The 18,358-nt window shown below is 38.3% G+C and overlaps 1 protein-coding gene across 1 annotated transcript in view; it reads right to left on the reverse strand.

The window, feature by feature from the left end:
* The window catches only part of PCCA (propionyl-CoA carboxylase subunit alpha), a 284,588-nt gene that overhangs the window by 157,212 nt on the left and 109,018 nt on the right, over positions 1 to 18,358 (reverse strand). Inside the window, 3 exon segments of the mRNA XM_040538044.1 lie at positions 1,097 to 1,171; positions 2,667 to 2,810; positions 13,417 to 13,567. Of these exon segments, the coding sequence (XP_040393978.1) occupies positions 1,097 to 1,171; positions 2,667 to 2,810; positions 13,417 to 13,567 (370 nt within the window).

The raw sequence follows: 18,358 nt of genomic DNA on the forward strand, positions 1-18,358 counted from the left end.
GACTGTAGGGGGTATAGTTTGTCCATTATCACTTGTACTTTCAACAGGTCTCACGTTTGGAAAATTGCAAATTGCAAAAACTTGCAAGGGCAAAATGTTTGACATCCTGTTAGCTATTACAACATGGTGAAAACTTCTAACAACCACTGGAGTATTCATTATCAATTCTTATTAAATACACTCTTTGTTTCATTTAAAAAAAAAGTTTAGATACATCCAATGATACCTTTTCCCCTCATCTCCTCTTTAAGATCACATAACGCCTTTGGGATCTTTACAGGTTTTTTCTGCTTTCAGGCTTTGAACACAGCATGAAGCCTTGAAGACCAGAAAGGGTCAGGTCCCTTCGGAAAGTACATGGGCAAAAACAATTTAAGAAGTGAAATAAATCATATATCCAATAACATCTCCACACTTAAGATTTCTCCTGTAATCTTTCATTATTTTCCATGCAAGCAATCTGACTGAATAATCGTATTCACAGATGGTACAGCCTTGCAATTCCACTAACTGACAGCATCATATATATGTGCACTTACAACTTAGGCTACCTTGATTTTACACAATGACAGTCTCCTTGTTCTTTTCATGTAGCAGAAAACACTGTTTGATAAATAGCCATTCTGTATAGTTAGACTGCATCCTGAAATGTGTAATAACCACTGTAGAAAATTTGCTCTTCAAAGTCTACAAAGCTAAACAGAAAGCACTGGCAGTTTCTCACTGGTGTCCACAGTTGTCTGTAGTTAAAGAGCTGACCCAGCATTTGACTGTCATTTTCTAATCATCCTGGTATGTTCACTTGAGCTGTGTTTGAAAAATCTTAAACTGTAAGTTATACAACGTAGTAAAATATTTCAACATGCATTAATTTCCTGATATACTCAATTTGAATACATTTTAAAGCCAGTTAGAAACTGTACGATTTTAAACACTTTTTCAGGTAGCACAAATAAGTATTGCCGTGACCCCCCATCCCCAAAAAGCTGGAAGAAAGGCCCTGATTTAAAGAGCTGTTGAGTACTTATAGTCCTTGTCTATAAAAATGAGACCCTTAACACTCAGTACCTATGAAAATCAGAACCAAGTTACTTACACTCGGCACATGCAATGGTTCCTGATACTGAGACAGTTTACCAATGGATGGCAGGCCAAAAGATTTGTAGGGGTCCTGAAATAAAATTCGACATGAAAAAGCATTAAACTTTTACAGATGTGGAGAAAATAAGATTAAATAGCATGAAGTCTAACAGAAACCACTGCTGCAATAACTTTGTTTTCCACCTCAGAAACACTTGTGTTGAACTACTTTTCTTCAAACTACCCCTATGACTCCAAATAAAAAAATGGAAATATATAAATTCTCTCACATTGCAGTCAAAAAGCAGGAAAAAAAGTAGCATATAGCACGTATGTAGCACATAGCTACAGTACACCACCAAAATATACAAAGACCACATTTTCATCTGCCACATTGTACCTTGGAAGAAGGATGGGAAAGTATTCATAGAAGGGGTGGAGTTGAGAAGAGAGTTTAAGGAAAAAATTCCAAAGATAAAGTGCTGTTAGGAATTCAGTTATCAAACTGATCTTTATGCCTTTTGAGATGTCTTACATAATGCAACGCCCATGTAAGTTTAATAAGACAGCAAATAAACGTATGGCCTATAAGAACAACCAAACTCGTGGCAAAGTAGTAGGACCAATTATTTAGATTCCCACACACTTATAAATAAGCTGGACAAAAAGAAAGCCCAAGCATCAATTACTCCAGAGTAAAACCTATTCATACTCAGAAGAGCTTCCATGCCAATCACAGGACAAATATCTATTCTTTATCAAAATAGTTCACGTAACTTGAAAACAGTAGAGCGAGTTGAAGATTATGTGTATGTCATGAAAAGGAAAAAAAATAAAAATAAAAAGTCCAGGGCCACAAATCAGCAACAGTTAAGTGATGAAAAAAATATCATTTTTTTGAAAAGTACAGTTGCCTAAGATTTTCTTAAAACAAAATGAAGGAAGCTGAGTGTCATTTTGTTAAACGAGCAAATCTTGATTTTCACGCATCAAAAACGAGAGCAAAAAGACTAACTACCATAAAATGTACTAAATAGACCTGAAAATGTTTTATATTTTAGTAGGCTTTTTTAAGATGAGACGGACAGACATGCACCACTTTGAAAGCTTGTCCTATAAAGAACTGTAGTCTCAGAAGACATATAACTTACTATTTCAACAACCCTGAATTGTTTAAAACAATAAAAATTCTTTAAGCCATTCAATTACAACTGTCTTTGTAGGCCAAAAAGTTTCAAGCATACAAGCTAAGAAATCTGGAGACACTAGTTAACTGCACCAAATAACGCTAGTACTGCATTACTAAATACGAACAGAATATATAACAAGTGTCGTTAGAAACAAATCTTAGCTACCTCTTTTAACATTTTTTATTTTGATTTATGGAAAAAAAAGGTATGTCAAAATATGTGCTGTATTTTGAATTAATAAAAACTCTACAAAGGCTCATCAACCACTGATGTTACAGTCTTAAACCACGACTTTCGTATGATAATCCTTGACTTCACCTTGGCGTCCGTCCACACCTGGGTATTATTATTGCACAATTCAAGCACCTACCCTCCTCCCCATTACCACTCATTTACCTCAGCATAAACTCGACATTCAACCGCCCAGCCGTTGATGGGAATATCAGCTTGTTTGTGCCGGAGAGGGTAACCCTTAGCAACACGGATCATTTCTTGGACCAAGTCCAGGCCGGTAATGCATTCTGTGACGGGATGTTCAACCTGCAAGGTCAAGAACTGTCAGTCAGTAGGTAACAAAAACGACAAAAAAAAAATCCCTCGCCATAAACGCAGATAAACAAGAAATCAGACCAGGCAAAGAATACATTCCTCCCATCTTGGGTCTTCTTCTCCCCAAAAAATTAAACTTGACAAACTCCCTGCATCGTCCTTTGCAAGAAAACACCTCAAAATAAAATAATTAGCAGATTACAATAACTACGAGCAGTGCACAAAAGGAAAACACCTAAGAGGTGTCTTTTTCTCATTTATTTTACAAACTCAAAGCACCCGGCGATGATGTCTTTCTTTTAGAGGCTTTGGTTCAATCTTGTTTTGAAAAGACTAGCTCTTTAGCCACAAATATGTTTCAACCGAGAATCTCGAAGTAGCTGATAATCAACCCGTTCTGCTACACTTAACACAGCACGTACAGGAGCCGCTCGCAATTCGCCACAGAAGTAGCCTACCCTAAATCTCACCCATTCGCCTGCTTTCACTAACCTGTCCTGACAAGCAACCAGATTAGCGTAATCTTACATCAGCGCAGTGTAGCAGAAATGAGCAGATGGATCCTTCAATTTCCATCCCCCCCCCCCGACTTATCTGTTTAGTGCTTAGCATGCACAATAGCTGAGCTGGACCAGCAGAGTCACTCTGCTCTCTCAGCAAATTGCTGCTAACGGCTTTGGATGATGCTGTCATGGGAATACCCGTCGGTCACACTAACCCAGGCATGTGCGTACAAGCATGCACACATGTGCGCGCACACGCACACACACACTTCTTCCTTTTAAATGTGAAGGGGTATGAATGAATACTTTTCCTAGCTTGGAATAATAGTCAACGTATGCTAAAAAAACCACAAAGCATCCCCAGACTGCAAGACACGCCATATAGATAAAAGTAACCTTCGCATGTTAAAAGCATGTTCTTCACACACACAGCTTTAAGACTTTCCCTATGAAAATTATGACAGACCTGACATTTTTGTTACAAAACATTTGTGTTCCAAGAGCCAAGCACCTTAAGAAAATGCTCTTCACAATGGTTTCTCTATCACGAGATGTCACATTGCATACATTTTGTGACACAGAAAAAGGTCAGTGAACAAACCATGTGCCTTTCTTCCTTCAAGTACAGTAGTATAAGGAAAACATTTAGTCATTAGAATAATCTTGTGGCTTATCAGAAGATGATGATGCTTTGGTCTTTAAGAAAAAAGCTTGGTAAAAATAAACAGATGGCATCCATAATTAGCCCTGTGTGTGCTGTGAGTTTGTGTAGAGTTTCAACAACATTTTAAGACGTTTTGACATAATTTTAATGACAAATCATCACTGAAACAAGAACCTATTCTTTGAAGGATAAAAGTGACATTGAAATGGGAATCTGATTATACAGTTTAAGGATATACCTTTGGGATTCAATCTTGATTCCACCTAACACATGATATTCTCCAGCATGTCAAGCTTAATAACAGTATTTTGGGAATCTATGAAACATCTCAGTGTCTACCTTGCAGTGTTAAATTGAAGCAATTCAATTTCTATCAAAACTTGAAGTTTCTATTAAAAAACCTCTAAGTTTAACTTAGAGTTTTAATAGAAAGTTACTTATCATACGTGAATTACTTGGATAATAGATTTTACTCTTTTATCTTAGAATTTAAGTTTCAAAAAATCACCTTTGAGTTTTGAACACCTCTGGAATTCTAATGTCAAAAGTAATTAAAATACAATACTTTTTTTATTTTATTTTAACCAAAGACACTTGCATTATTTAGCTATACTGTCATTTTTCTTGGATTACAATTGGCATTCCAGATTCAACAGCTTCATTGATGTTTTCAGTTTTATTGTTGATGATCAAAATAGGACGGAATGTTTCTGGAAAGAAAAATATTTTTGTTGTTTGGTTCTTACGACTCACAAACATTTATTTAATCCATTCTTCAATACAGATCTTTGACTTGGTCAATATTTTCTTCTGTTTCTTCAAAATACTCCCTTTGTGTCTGCACAGAAAACAGCATTCAGAAAATATGATGAGCAAAATTTTTTGAAATCTTTTTGAGGGTGGGGAGAAGTTGTTTTGCTTTCTTTTAGGACTATGCTTCAACTAATGCTGTTTAGGGATATTGTAGGGATGTATAATAATTTAAAATGTATTTCAGTATACATTAACGCCATCAGATGACCCAAATGGGGTAGGAAAGAATTTTAACCTTGAAGTGCTAGTTGACTTTTTGTAACTTTGTAACTTTAATCTTTCAGAGTAGTTTCACAGCTCAAATTGCACTTGTTTTAGCATTTGTAGTTTTCTTTCAGCAAGGGGAGGGAGGGCAGGAGGTAATCAGTATTTTTAGCAATGTACAGAATACACTTCAGCTTATAGTACAAAAGGACATTAAAAAAGCAGTAATGCTATATCCAAGGTTCAATGAGCACCCTGCAACGAAGTTCTAGAGGTGCAAGAATCCACCCACAGAGAGATATTTGCAGGATCTGAAATTAAAACTCTAATCTTATAAAAGGCAAGGAAGGATGGGGGTAGAAGCAAAATAAGACCACTCTTCTCCCTCCCCTCCCAAAAAAGAAAGTACAGACTTCATCATCCCATGTTTAGGAAAGCTCTAGAATAACTGTTGCAGTTATTAACCAAGGTAACTGTTGAATCTGTTTTTGAATCACTACCAAAAGTTAGCCTTTAATGTTTTCCTCTTTCACGTTTCAGCCTTCTGCTTTAGAAGTCATTCTCGTTTTGCTTGCTTGATGTACTTTCTTCTATTAATTTTATTCTATGCCTCTTCTTCAAAAGCCTTTACTTGCCATTTTATGGACGCTAAATCAGGGAGTGAATTTTTAAAGAGATGAATGAAAGTATGCTCACAAACAGAGCTGAATCACACTCAATCGATCAACTCCTTTAGCTTTAGGCCATACTCAGATTTTGTAGTCAGCTGAGCCAAGGTCTTGCCAGTGCAACCTCCGTCAATAAGGTCGGAGCCAATGGTGGTATGGCTATGCGATAGCAGCTAAATTCACACATTTTCTCTGTCCTTAACACAAAGGGCAAAATCAGGCATGTCTGCCACAAGCAATCTACGGATCAGAGCTATATCAAGGCAGCTGTCCCTATTATCAAGAGGACAAGGAGAAAATTTGATCACTGATAACTCTCAACACAGTTAGCTGCCAAAAATATCACCTTTACTACCAACCCTTTTACATATACCAAGTCTGGACACAAATGATTTCTAACAAGATGTTACGTAAGTGCAGTATACACCTCCTCAAAAATGTGTCTTACTCCCCACTTCCAGAGATCCACACAAAGCCAGTTCTCTGAAGAATGCCACTTTTTGATCCTGCTCGTGAGCCCAAACAGCCATAACTGTTACAGCCAGCAACATCCACAGGGGGTAAAAGGGAAAGTGCACCCCTTCATACTGGATCTGCTCTTCTTCAGACACCTCACAGCAATCACTTCCCTGTGAGCATTACAAGTTTTCGATTCCCAACACTCTTCCCATTCATACATCATGGGGCACTGGCAGCAAAGTCTGTGAGTGAAAAGCAACAAAATCCCAGCTTATAGATGGTGAAACATGCACTAAAAAGCTAGGGGAACCTGTAAACATGACAATCTAATTAGCATCAGTTCCCAGAAGAACTGCTAATTCGTGTCTCATTCTGTGATGGCCTACAGTCAAAGCTTTCCCATACTGGGGCTCATCCACAGCTACAAAAACAGTGATGCAATTTTTACAAACAGTTTGAGCCAAGAAGTAAATTAGGAGTGGCTGCCCCCCTCATATCCAGCAGCATATTTTCAGAACACAGTTTTTCTCATGGCCAGCAAGGTACTCAGGTCTAATAGCAAGCACTTACTGTTATTTTCACAGATTGCACTCTTGCTCCTGTATGCATCGGGCATCAACTTACTCGCACGTCAGCTGGACTGTTCAAACAGAACACAGAGGCCAAGAAAATCTAAATTTCAGTACACTCCAAACTACAGTCTACGGCGTTCCTACTGTTTTAAATCTCTTGTTGGTGTCATATGCTCCTTTACATTCAAATAAATAATCTAAAAGCTAACTTTCAACATTCACCCCAGTTTCCAGGAAACATGATTCACCTGGAATCCCACGGGCTTTTCTTCTACTCCAAACCCAGTATCAATTGACCCAAACTCAGCAACTTACAGATGCTCTTCAGCTCCTGCTAGTTCAGTGAGCTTGTTTTCTGTTTTGGAGAAGTGAACAGCAACAGAGGTGCACACATGTTCTGCTATTCAGGCGTGCCAGCTTTCTGACTGCTATGAGCAGGAGCACTCTGGGGTCACATCATCTTTCTGCAGAATAGTTCCTCTGCAGAAGTCCACAAGAGTACATAGGGTTTAGGGATATGTATATGAAAAAAATCTTTTTAGAGAAGTTGCTGGAGAGCAGACAATGTTTGGGCTGATGTAAAGACTGAATGAAAAGCACACAGAAATGCCTAACAGGAAATCTCTTATGTTGTCATCTTCTGTAGACACAGTATATAATACTAGTTGCTGTTTACATTTGGATTTATTACTACGATCAAAGAAATGAATATAACCAGAACTACAAAATTTTTCATCAACTGAGATGCCCAGGTAGACGACTTCTACTGTTTGAGTTTTATTGCAGAAATAAAAACTAATGCACAGACATGTACCAACCAACCATAATTTTTTATGGCAGTATATATTAGACTTTGAAAAAAATCAATCCACTTCTTCATAGGAAATTATCTTCCAATAATAATAGATTCCGTTTTGTCAACTTCTGTTTTGCAAGGATTTCTTTCTTTACTGTACTGAACAGACATAGGTAAGACAACTTACGTAGCCTACGAATACTGAATCTGTCTTTTCTGTGTTTGAAAAAAACACAGACATATCAACAGACTATTTAGCTTTCAATTTCAACATTACCTTCTCAATTAGCTTCCTGCACTTCAAAAAAAATCCTGCAACTCACTAATTCTACACAATATCCCTTTCACTGCATGCTCCACCTAAGAAAATAGAGAAACTTGCATCCAACAGAAGCTCCTTACGCTTTTTTAGAGATGCTAGGTCTGCTTTGACAATATTTAGCTGTAGTATTAAAGGCTTCTTAGAGTACTTAATTCAAGATGGGTCCTGTCACAGTGCAGCCATTCTTGCATTTTCTTTGCATCAAATTCACCAAAGGAAAGAAACTAATGTACCGTTTGAAGAGTGATCTTTTGTTCTTCTACTTTAAAAAAAAAATGGAGCAGAGCCTCCTTTTTCTCTACTTTTTAAATAGTATTCTGATAGTTACATGGTAGTGTTGTCTCTAAGATATCACTCGGTGCCCTGGCAGCACTGTTAATGGCATCTTTCAGATTCAATGACTTACACAAACAATGTCGTTCTCTTCTGTCAACAACAATTAGCAATGCTTTTCTGTAGTTCTTTTGGAAAGCCTGAAAAGCAGACAACCAGTAGCTACATAATGGAAGTTGCATTAGGAGGCAAGAATGTGGCAAAAATCTGGTTAACTGTTGTCGGCTGACCCTCTTGTGTGAAGAAGTGTTGTTTGGCAGCAAAATCACCTTTTCTTTCGGTTCTAAAAATGGCCATGAACAGCTGGTATAAACTGTGTGCAGAATGGATTCTGGTGGGCTTAGGGGATTGGTAATGGGATAAGAGACCTTTCACCTCTAGGTCAGTAGTTCAAATTCAGCCCAGGTTAGTAGCAATTGAAAGTCTTTACCATCTGACATTGTTCGTTAGCCTATTTAAAATGACTGAAGCAAAGTGTCACAGCAAAACAAGATTCCAGTATTAAGAAATATGAAGAGTCTGAGCAAATGGCAGAAACAGTCACTTGAGACTTTACTTTGAAATCCCTCCATTCAGACTTTGTAGAAATCTACTCCTCTAACTACTGACAGCCCCTTTCACTGCTCCTATCCCTCCTTCCCACCTATCACAATTCATCCTCCAGACAGTTACGCATGCAAGGACAACAAAACCACCTCTTGCCATCCCATGGGTCCACTATGGATACCAAAGCCACCACCTCTCCGTGGTTTTATCTGGCAATCAAGACTGAGCTCATCACTTTGCTATTTGTATTTTGCTGCTTCCGTTTATACAGTGCAGCTGTGATATTTTCCAGCACTTCTCTCCTTCACCGAGCAAACGTGTAGCAGGTGCTGCCTAATGATGTGCAACAGAATACAGATACCACGAGGAGACTGATAGAAGCAAGAGTGAAGATCACTGGGGCTCCAAACAACCACCAGCAGGATTTCTACATATCTCTAGATATTTTCCAACCATGCTTTTTGTACTTTAATGAATGGACAAACAGAAGAAGAGGAAGGCAGAGAGGGACAGAACTGTTGCATTCAAAAATCCTTCCTCTGTCTTTTAAAACAGGCACTGCCAGCTTTGTACAAAGGCAAAGCTCTGGAATATAACACTTACAAGGTGTCACTAAAGTCTGATGAAAACACCAGAACTGATTAACAAAAATCTTAACATGGTAATAATTTATGGGTATATCCAAGTTTGTTTACCTTATGCCTCAGAACCAACCTACCTAAAGGCCACGAAACATTTACATAAAATAGTTAAATATTCTGACTACAACTAACTGTAAAATAAGAACACACACATATCGTTTGCTTTTAATAAACCTCTTACAAACACTTAACAGAATATTCTACAAAAGCAGCTTTTATTCCCTTAAAAGGTATGACAAAAAATATTCAAACTATCACATGAAGAGAAAACACACTGCCATTCAGATTACCTTATTTCTCCACTCCACTGCAGTGAATTTTATAGACTGTATACAGTCTATACAACCGATCTTTTCAATCAGATTAAGCAAGTTTGGTTATGTTTTGAGGAGGAAGGGAGTACTCACTTGTTATTTAAATCACACAACACATGAGGGAGGCAGAAGGTTGGGAGCAGACCTGAGAAACAGACATACAAGCTGTATTTAGGGTAACTGTTCTCTTTGTACCAGTCATCACACTTTTCTCAGTTTTTCCTCGAGCCAACCAGAGATGCTTCTCATTTCAAGGTACTACAAACAATCATTTCCAGAATAGTTGATGCTTTTCCTTTGCTGTCACCAATTGATTCATATCTATGAAGCTTAGCCACACTGCACACCCGTATCTTAACGGATATTCTTTATTTACGGACTGCATGCTCTCTCCACATAAGTTGAAAAGGAACATTTTTATTCCATTTTTCACTGGAAAACTATGCTTTTCTAGTGAAAGTGAGCACTTCTGATGGTAGTTTGAGAAGGAGATCTTGACAAAATTTGGTAGTTAGAAAGACTATCAGGCTAAGAGGTCAGTAACTATTTATTTCAAAGCTCTTGTTTGGCTACTTTGGATTATGACTGCCTTTTATTAGACTGATGACAACTAGGTAACACAAAGCACACCACAGCACGAGCAGCTATAAAGAATCAGATATTCAACATCTGGTCTGCCTCAGCAATTTAACAGTGGTAGCTGCCTGAAAACCACTCCAAAAGTGCACTAAATGACAACATACAGGAAGTTCTCTTGTAGCTGGTAGGGCAGACATTTCTACATTTTCTTGTAAAAAACAAATAACGAGTTTTGCTATCCAATTATCCAATCTTGTGCTTTATCAGCTAGCCTCTGAAACATGGCAGAAGAGCAGATAACAAAAAGTACAATGCCAATAGCAGAGAATAAATCATTCTAGCTGAATCACTTGGAAGGATTAAAACATCTGTAACAGATTTATGTAGCTTACAAGAGACAACGGAGCTGATTCACCAACTTGTTTTGCTTCCCAACCTCATACTGTAGTGCAGCAACATTTAATACAAAAAATACAAACTTTCTGTAAGGTGTTATTTATACTTTTTTTTGCAGAACTACATGGCAGAAAAGGTATATTCCCAAAGAGTTCCCCAGAAAGATAGTAATATAATTCTTAATTACTGCAAAATAACTTACAAAAAACACTGGAAGACCCCTGACATATACCAAAGGGAGGGAGGGGAGAAATCAGTAAGCTGTGCGAAGTGTTGGAGTTGGTTTAGTTAGCTTTATGTGAGCTTATTCTGAAGTCTGTATCTGAAGTAAAAAGATTGCAGTGATCTGATTAGAGATTACACAAACATGAAAACAGACGTAGAAAATTGCATAATTTACAGTAGACACATTCTAACGATGCTGACATGCAGCTGTGTCTGTAATGCACACTGACAAAGACCTTAGGAGCATCATTTACACATAAGATGTTTATCGTTTAAGAAGTTCTTCCAACTGTCGAGTACTTAGCTGAAACATGGCAAGTAAGCCTGTTAGTCATTGTTCACATTTCGGGGATGTAAAAGGAGAAAGATAAAGCAATACAGGGACATCTGGAGACACTCCTGGTTATGAAGTTAAATCTGGACAACAAGCTTCATTAGAGTTTCTAAGTTTGGCTCTTAATAGAAGGGAGCAACAAGATGTTAGTTGCATAACTGTTAGCTGCACAGAAAGTAAAGCTTGAGACCTGGGAGAAGTGACAGATCAATTGGGTAAGCCTGGGGAAGAATCAGAGAAAATTACTGCTCTGCAGCCTCAAGCTGAAATGCTAATTAGAGACAATACACAGTCAGGATAGAGGAATTAATGAATATCTACACAAGTACTGTAATTTAAGATTAGTAAATTTCTTTAAGAGTTGGAAAGAATGAGTCTGCTATTATAGGGGATTGTCAAAGTGCTTAGGCTATATTGCGAAAGGAGTCTTTAAAGTCCTGAAAGATGGAATTGTGAAAGCTTTCTTACTGTGTATGTGGAGACCTCTACAATTAAGCAAGTTCGAGGCTTGGGACTTTGAACATTCTTACCACCATGTATTAAGGCAGGCGGGGGAGAGACACCACAAAACGGCTAAGATAACATCTTTTAAAAAATTGCAAATCAAATCAACTTCAAGGATCCTTCATCACTGTTTCCATTTAGGAATTGATGGCCAATGATGTATTATAGCAAGGAAATGGTTTGGGACTCCAGGTGGGTTAAACAGAAAATCATGTATTTTCTTCTATGTACACAAGAGTGTGGAGAGCCTCTGAAAATTGTTCTTGCAAAAGCTACAGGTTTGGGAAAAGCATAAAAAATGTGTTCTTTATGATAAATTCTTCATAATGTTTTAATGAACTATACAAAGCAATTAACAATCAGGCAAATAAACTGCTAGCAAAAGTATTGTATTGGGTTTACATAGCAAGGGTTTGGATTTTATTAATCTCCCTATGTTGAGTCTGTTGTGCCTGTGATAATTGTTAAGTGATCTCCTCAACCTTACCTCAACCCTTGAGCCTTTTTCACCACATTTTCTCCCCCTTTCCCTTTGAAGGGGGCGAGTGAGAGAATGGCTGTAGTGTAGCTTGGCTCCCCAGCTGAGTAAAACCACCACAGTGTAAGTAAAGTACAACTGTCATGAGTAATTCTGAAAACACTGCTGCCCTGCAAGGCAAGGCAAATTTTACCAGCAGTCTTCCCTTTCTAGGGCAGGCTGTTTTTAAAATCCCTACTCCTTGGGGCCCCAATCCCCTCTTGTTTATTTACCCAAAACATAAATTTGCCCAGCCATTATACAAAGTCATCCAGAGATGTCAGAATCACAAGCATCTCTTTGTGCTCTCTCTATTATTGCCCACAGGTACAAGCAGCAGACAGGACACAGCCCTAATGAAATGTAGATAAGAAAGAAAAATAAGCTAATTACTCTATTGCTTGATTCTAAATTTCAGTATGTCTGGCATAATTTGACAAAGTGAGAGAAGGAAGATAAAGATGGTGTTCACTCGCTTGCAAGTTGGACTTTCTTGCTGTTTCTGAGAGTGACATCCAGAGTTGTGTGCCTGCTTTCTTAGATCATGACCAGAAATGCATTAACACAGTCAAATAATGGAGAAAGGAGCCCATGAAACAGTTTGCCCACCCATTTCCTATTCACATCTACTACTGATTCCATGAGCTGGTACAAAAATCCTACACCATGTCAGCACTCTTTTTACAAAGTTACATTCCATTCACGATTTCAGTCACATGCACATTGACAGTGTTTTTATTTCTGATATACACATACAGTTTTTGTTTTTATTTCTGATATACACATACAGTTTTAATCACAGCCCTAGAGATATCCAGCAAGCAATCATAAAAGTATAAAAAATAGAAAAGAAACTTGAGGGACCAGTGGGGAAAAGCTTCAGAGAACAGTGGCTAGTCACTTACTGTGTGCTCACAGTGGCACTTCACAGTGACCTCTTGAAAGGTCTTTAGGTCAAGTGTAACAAAGAGCAAAAAAACCTCTGAATGCTTACTTGAGTGCTCTACAAGGGCTCAGGGCTGCAAAGTCTTGTATACACAGGCTTACTTAAGTGAGTAGATCTTTTAAGTTCAGTTGGAAGTGCTCACATCCGTCAAGTTAGTTATGTGCAAGTCTTTGCAGGAACAAACCCCTAAGTATGGAAGGAGGTTATGTTCTGTTTTTTTAAATAACACTTTTTCTGAATCTGAAGAGCTGTTTTTCTTACCTGAAGTCTAGTATTCATTTCCAAGAAGTAGAAATTCTTACTGGAGTCCACAAGGAATTCTACTGTTCCAGCAGAGGAATATTTTACTGCTTTGGCAAGAGCTACTGCTTGTTCTCCCATTGCTCTTCGAGTTTCGGGGTCTAGAAAAGTGCTACAATACAGAAACAATGCCTCTCTTCAGTTAAAAAAAAAAGTATCATTTATTTTTCTGCTTAAACTACCACCAGAAGAAGATAGTATCATTAAGTTATGATAACGTCAAAAGAGTCAAATGTTACCTTTATATTGCACCTAAATAGATACACTGCATACTTCACAGTTACCACTAAAGTACAAGAAATTCATGATAAATAACAGTATTCTCTAAAATATAAAATAACAGAACTTTTTTAGAACACTAAGATCTATAAAAATTCAAGTTAAATGAAACTAAATACATACAAATCCATGACATTTTAGAAGGCATACCTATTTTCAAAAAATAGTAACTAAAAAATAAAGAACCACAATGAAGCTGTTAAGAAAAGATACCATCCAATAGAAACACAAATGCCAAAATACAAGACAAGAGGTCTAAGGAAAATTTGTTTTCTGACTCAAAATTAAAACAGCATGTCTGTTTTATTGATATTCTTTGTAATAAATAAATTCTGGAAGTTCATTAAGTATTTATTTGAGCTTCCACTGATAGCAAAATTGTAGTGAAGAAAACTTATGTATTCATTATGTTAGCTAAAACAAAATCAACAATGACAAACATTCATATTCTATATCTCCTCTCTCAAGTTTACCTGTAAGCTAAAGACTAGTTATCCATGTCTGCTGATTGCAATGTATTCCTTTCTACAAAGTATGGACACCACCCAAGGGCAACCCTTCTCAATCTAGGAGCTCAATACACCGCTTTCACTGTTAGAACATACTGGAAGACTTGGGAAGATATATACTCTGCTCATTCCTCTCCTCTATACTGCAAATTTGGATTTAGATTAACCTATGTAGACTGTAAATTTATAGTTTTACATCAAAGCTCTGGAATTGGCTGCCCTTCACTCCGATGCACTGACCTTCAACAAGAGACAGCACGCAGCAGTTCATTTTATAGGAACTTATAAACATGCTTATCATATTTCTGTGGTGATTTATATTAGACACGTAACTCAGCTATCATTTAAAAACACTTTTGTAAAGGAATGAGAGGTCACTTCTACCTTACCTCTAAGTTACTGTTTAAAACGAAAAGGCAACAATACCAAGTGTTATGTATTGCTTATACCAAATTGTTAGGTATTTGGGTTCTTGTAAATGATGTTACATCAAGCTGGCAACCTGTCACTAGTGGGGTTCCCCAGGGCTCCATTTTAGGACCAGCTCTCTTCAATGTTTTCATAAATGGTTTGGATGTAGGATTTGAAGGTTTTTTTGAGAAAATTTGCAGATGATACCAAATTGGGTGGAACTGTTGACTCCATCAAGGGTGGTGTGGCCTTGCAGAGAGATCTAGACAGGTTAGAGAGCTGGGCAATCGCCAACAATATGGAGTTTAACCAGAGCAAGTGCTGGATTCTGCACCTGGGAAGGGGTAACCCTGGCTATACATACAGACTGGGGTATGAGACACTGGAGATCAGCCCTGCAGAGAAGATCTGGGGGTTTTGACGGACAGCAAGCTGAACATGAGCCAGCAAGCGTGTCTTGGCGGCCCAGAGGGCCAACTGCATCCTGGGGTCCAACAAGAACAGCATTGCCAGCTGGCTGAGGGAAGGAACTGTCCCGCTCTGCTCTGCACTGGTGCAGCCTCACTTTGAGCACTGTGTGCAGTTTTGGGTGTCACAATATAAAGACAGACATAAAACAATTACAGAGTGTCCAAAGGAGGGCTACAAAGATGGTAAAGGGTCTAGAGAGGAAGACATGTGAGCAGCAGCTGAAGTCACTTGGTTTGTTCAGCCTGGAGAAGAAGAAACTGAGGGGAGACCTCATGGCAGCCTGCAGCTCCCTCACAAGGGGAGCGGAGAAGCAGGCGCTGAGCTCTGCTCTCTGGGGACAGTGACAGGACCCGAGGGAACAGCTTGAAGCTACGACATGGGAGGTTCAGACTAGATATCAGGAAAAGGTTTTTGCAGCAAGAGGGTGGTTAGGCACTGGAACAGGCTCCCCAGGGCAGCGGTCACAGCACCGAGCCTGCCACAGTTCAAGTGTTTGGGCAACGCTCTCAGAGACATGATCTGATTTTTTTTTTGGAGGGGTGGTCCTTTGGGGACCCAGGAGTTGGACTCGTTGATCCTTGTGGGTCCCTTCCAACTCAGATATTCTATGATTGAGGTGTCTCCAAAAGTGGGTCCTAATTCTGGAAAGGACCAATTGGAAGCCAGTATCTGAAGTGACATGAAAAGCAAGGAAATACCTAGGCAAATTGATAGACAATGGAATCCTTTTCTTCATGGGAAAAGTGTTACTTAGCACCCCAAGGCCAGCCAGCGTTGTAGGGGCGGATTTAGTTTGCCAGTAAGACAAGCAGTTTCAGAATTTCAGAAAAAAAAATCTTTTTTGGCAACAACTGGGTCAACAGGAAAAGGAAGTCAAGACAGATCACAGGAATGCTATCAGCAGATCCTACACTAGATCTGAGGGGAAAAAAAAAGGGCAAAACCGTCATACCTATCAAAAATAGGTGCTGGTAACATAAAAGAGTTTCGTAATATTTCTTATTTTGATTCAATAAGAAGGTAACATTACACAAAGACATTAACTTATAATTCAATTCAGGGTTTTGATCATGAAAGGTCAATGAGTGGCTTATGAAGAACAGAACCTTTTCAATATTGCCTTCATATTCTATTTCTAGAATAACCATTATTACTTCTCATATGGATGAAAGACAGTTACTCCCTTTTATTACAGTGGTGTCTCCCTATGTTTGTTAAATGTATGTCTGAGATCTCTCTGTTCACCTCCTGCTGTAGCCAAAGAATGGAATAGAGAGCTGTCACACTGCTAAACTTGATCTCTGCCATGTGGTTAAGCTTTATGCTCTAAAATGACTGGAATATCCCCGCAATCAGGTAGGTTAATTAACTGAAGTTTTCTTATTCCCCTCTGCTGCTTTACCTTTCATATACATTGTTTCTCCATTCTTTAACCACTCACCTTATACAAATGAAATAAACCTTCTCCAGTCTAACATCCCTTGAAAATGGAGCATTTTAAACCTGACTTCAACTCTTTTCCTCACACATATACTGTTATTCTTCCCACCAAATAGCTCCTATGGCAGCATGAAGGCTGCAAAATAAAAAGGATTCACAAGATAAAAGCACCAGAAAGACCAAATAAGATCAGACCTGACATTTCACTCACAAGACCTTCTTCAAGTGATTGTAAAGTTGATCAAAGACAATCCAGTTGTTTTGTTCTATTGTTTCTACATCCAGAGAGGTGACCACATGGGCAAAATGTTACCTCTCCACCTCCAGTTCATCCGATAATGTTTCCCAAAATATCTTCATCACCTTCACTCAGATAAAGCCATGTATTTTGCAAAGTACAATTGTACAGTCAGTGGAAATTTACTGCTCAGCTTAGACAAAAAAATACACCCAAAACAAACAATGAAAATTCACTTTACACTTCTTCTGAAGATATGACTATGCTGGGAGATAACAGTATCTGCATTTTCTATATTTCAAGGTCAGCTTACCTGCTCTTAGGAAATATTTTAAACAAGCAGCATGTCCAACTAATTACTTATCTACAGTAATCGTTCCTTGAGATATCTATGCATACTACCACACTACAGGCATGTTTGAAAAACAGCTTTACCCCCACATCTAAATTGCGCTAACCTATGAATCATGTACAGAGACACAAACAGAACAGGCTCACAGCTTCCCTTAGCCCAGAATCCTTCAAGGGTTTCTGGACAGTGACAGGAAATGTGGTTCTGGCACATATGCATGGAGCACAACTCTAAGGAGAGCTTGTATACACAGTATAGAGCAATGACATACTTTTCACTAAGTTCTTGTCTATATACACTCATTCGACTTGTTGGTGACTTCACATAGCACCTTGGCAGTTAATCTGGAATATGATCCTGAAGTAACTTGGCTTCATGCAGAAAGCTTAGTGCTTGCATAAAGTGAAAGAAGTTGCTGTCTGTGCACCTTCCAGGGACAAAAACATTCCTCAGAGAAGCTAACAATGGTGCATGCCAAAAAAGTCACAAGAAGAGTTTAACTGTTTTACTTGCATTCCAACACAGTCACTTGTAAAATAACCTCCCTTTTGAAATCTGTCTCTTAGATCTTTCTGTCACAGGCAGAAATAATAATAAAAAAAAAAAAAACATTTTTGTTCTTTGAACTGAAATTGAAAGAACATCCTTCAATTTAAAAAGACAGTGCAAAACTAATGTCTATGATAGCTAAGTCAACCACAACTCTGAACATATATGGCTAGGAAGAAAAAAAAACACACTAAGAAAATTATTTCCTGCCTGAGATTAAACTCAGGGAAATTTTGGTAAACAGTTGAGCGCGTGTCATAAGAATAGCTTCATTCTGAAGGTCTTGTCTGCTAAGATTCAAACCAAAGGACATGGCATCACCTCAAATCTCCAAAGTAGAGACAGCCATGGAGAATTAGTAGGCAGCTGGGATGTTTTGAGAATTTGCTCATGGTGAATGATAATGCAGATCTTACACGACGGCAGAGAACACAACGGCAGGGTGCTGTTCCACCATTACTTGAACAGTAAAGTCCTGAAAATGTAGAGAGAAGGTTACACCCAGTGTCTGAGTGTCCCCACGTTAAGCATTTTGAGATATGATACTTAAATGGCAGTCCATGGGGGATCAAATATTTGATCTCTTTTACTACCATAGCAAAATACAGTGCTGGATGATCACAGTGAGTGGAAGGGCCTTCACGTGGCACTTCT

Source organism: Cygnus olor, chromosome 1 (assembly GCF_009769625.2).
Source record: "Cygnus olor isolate bCygOlo1 chromosome 1, bCygOlo1.pri.v2, whole genome shotgun sequence".
Lineage (NCBI taxonomy): Eukaryota > Metazoa > Chordata > Aves > Anseriformes > Anatidae > Cygnus > Cygnus olor.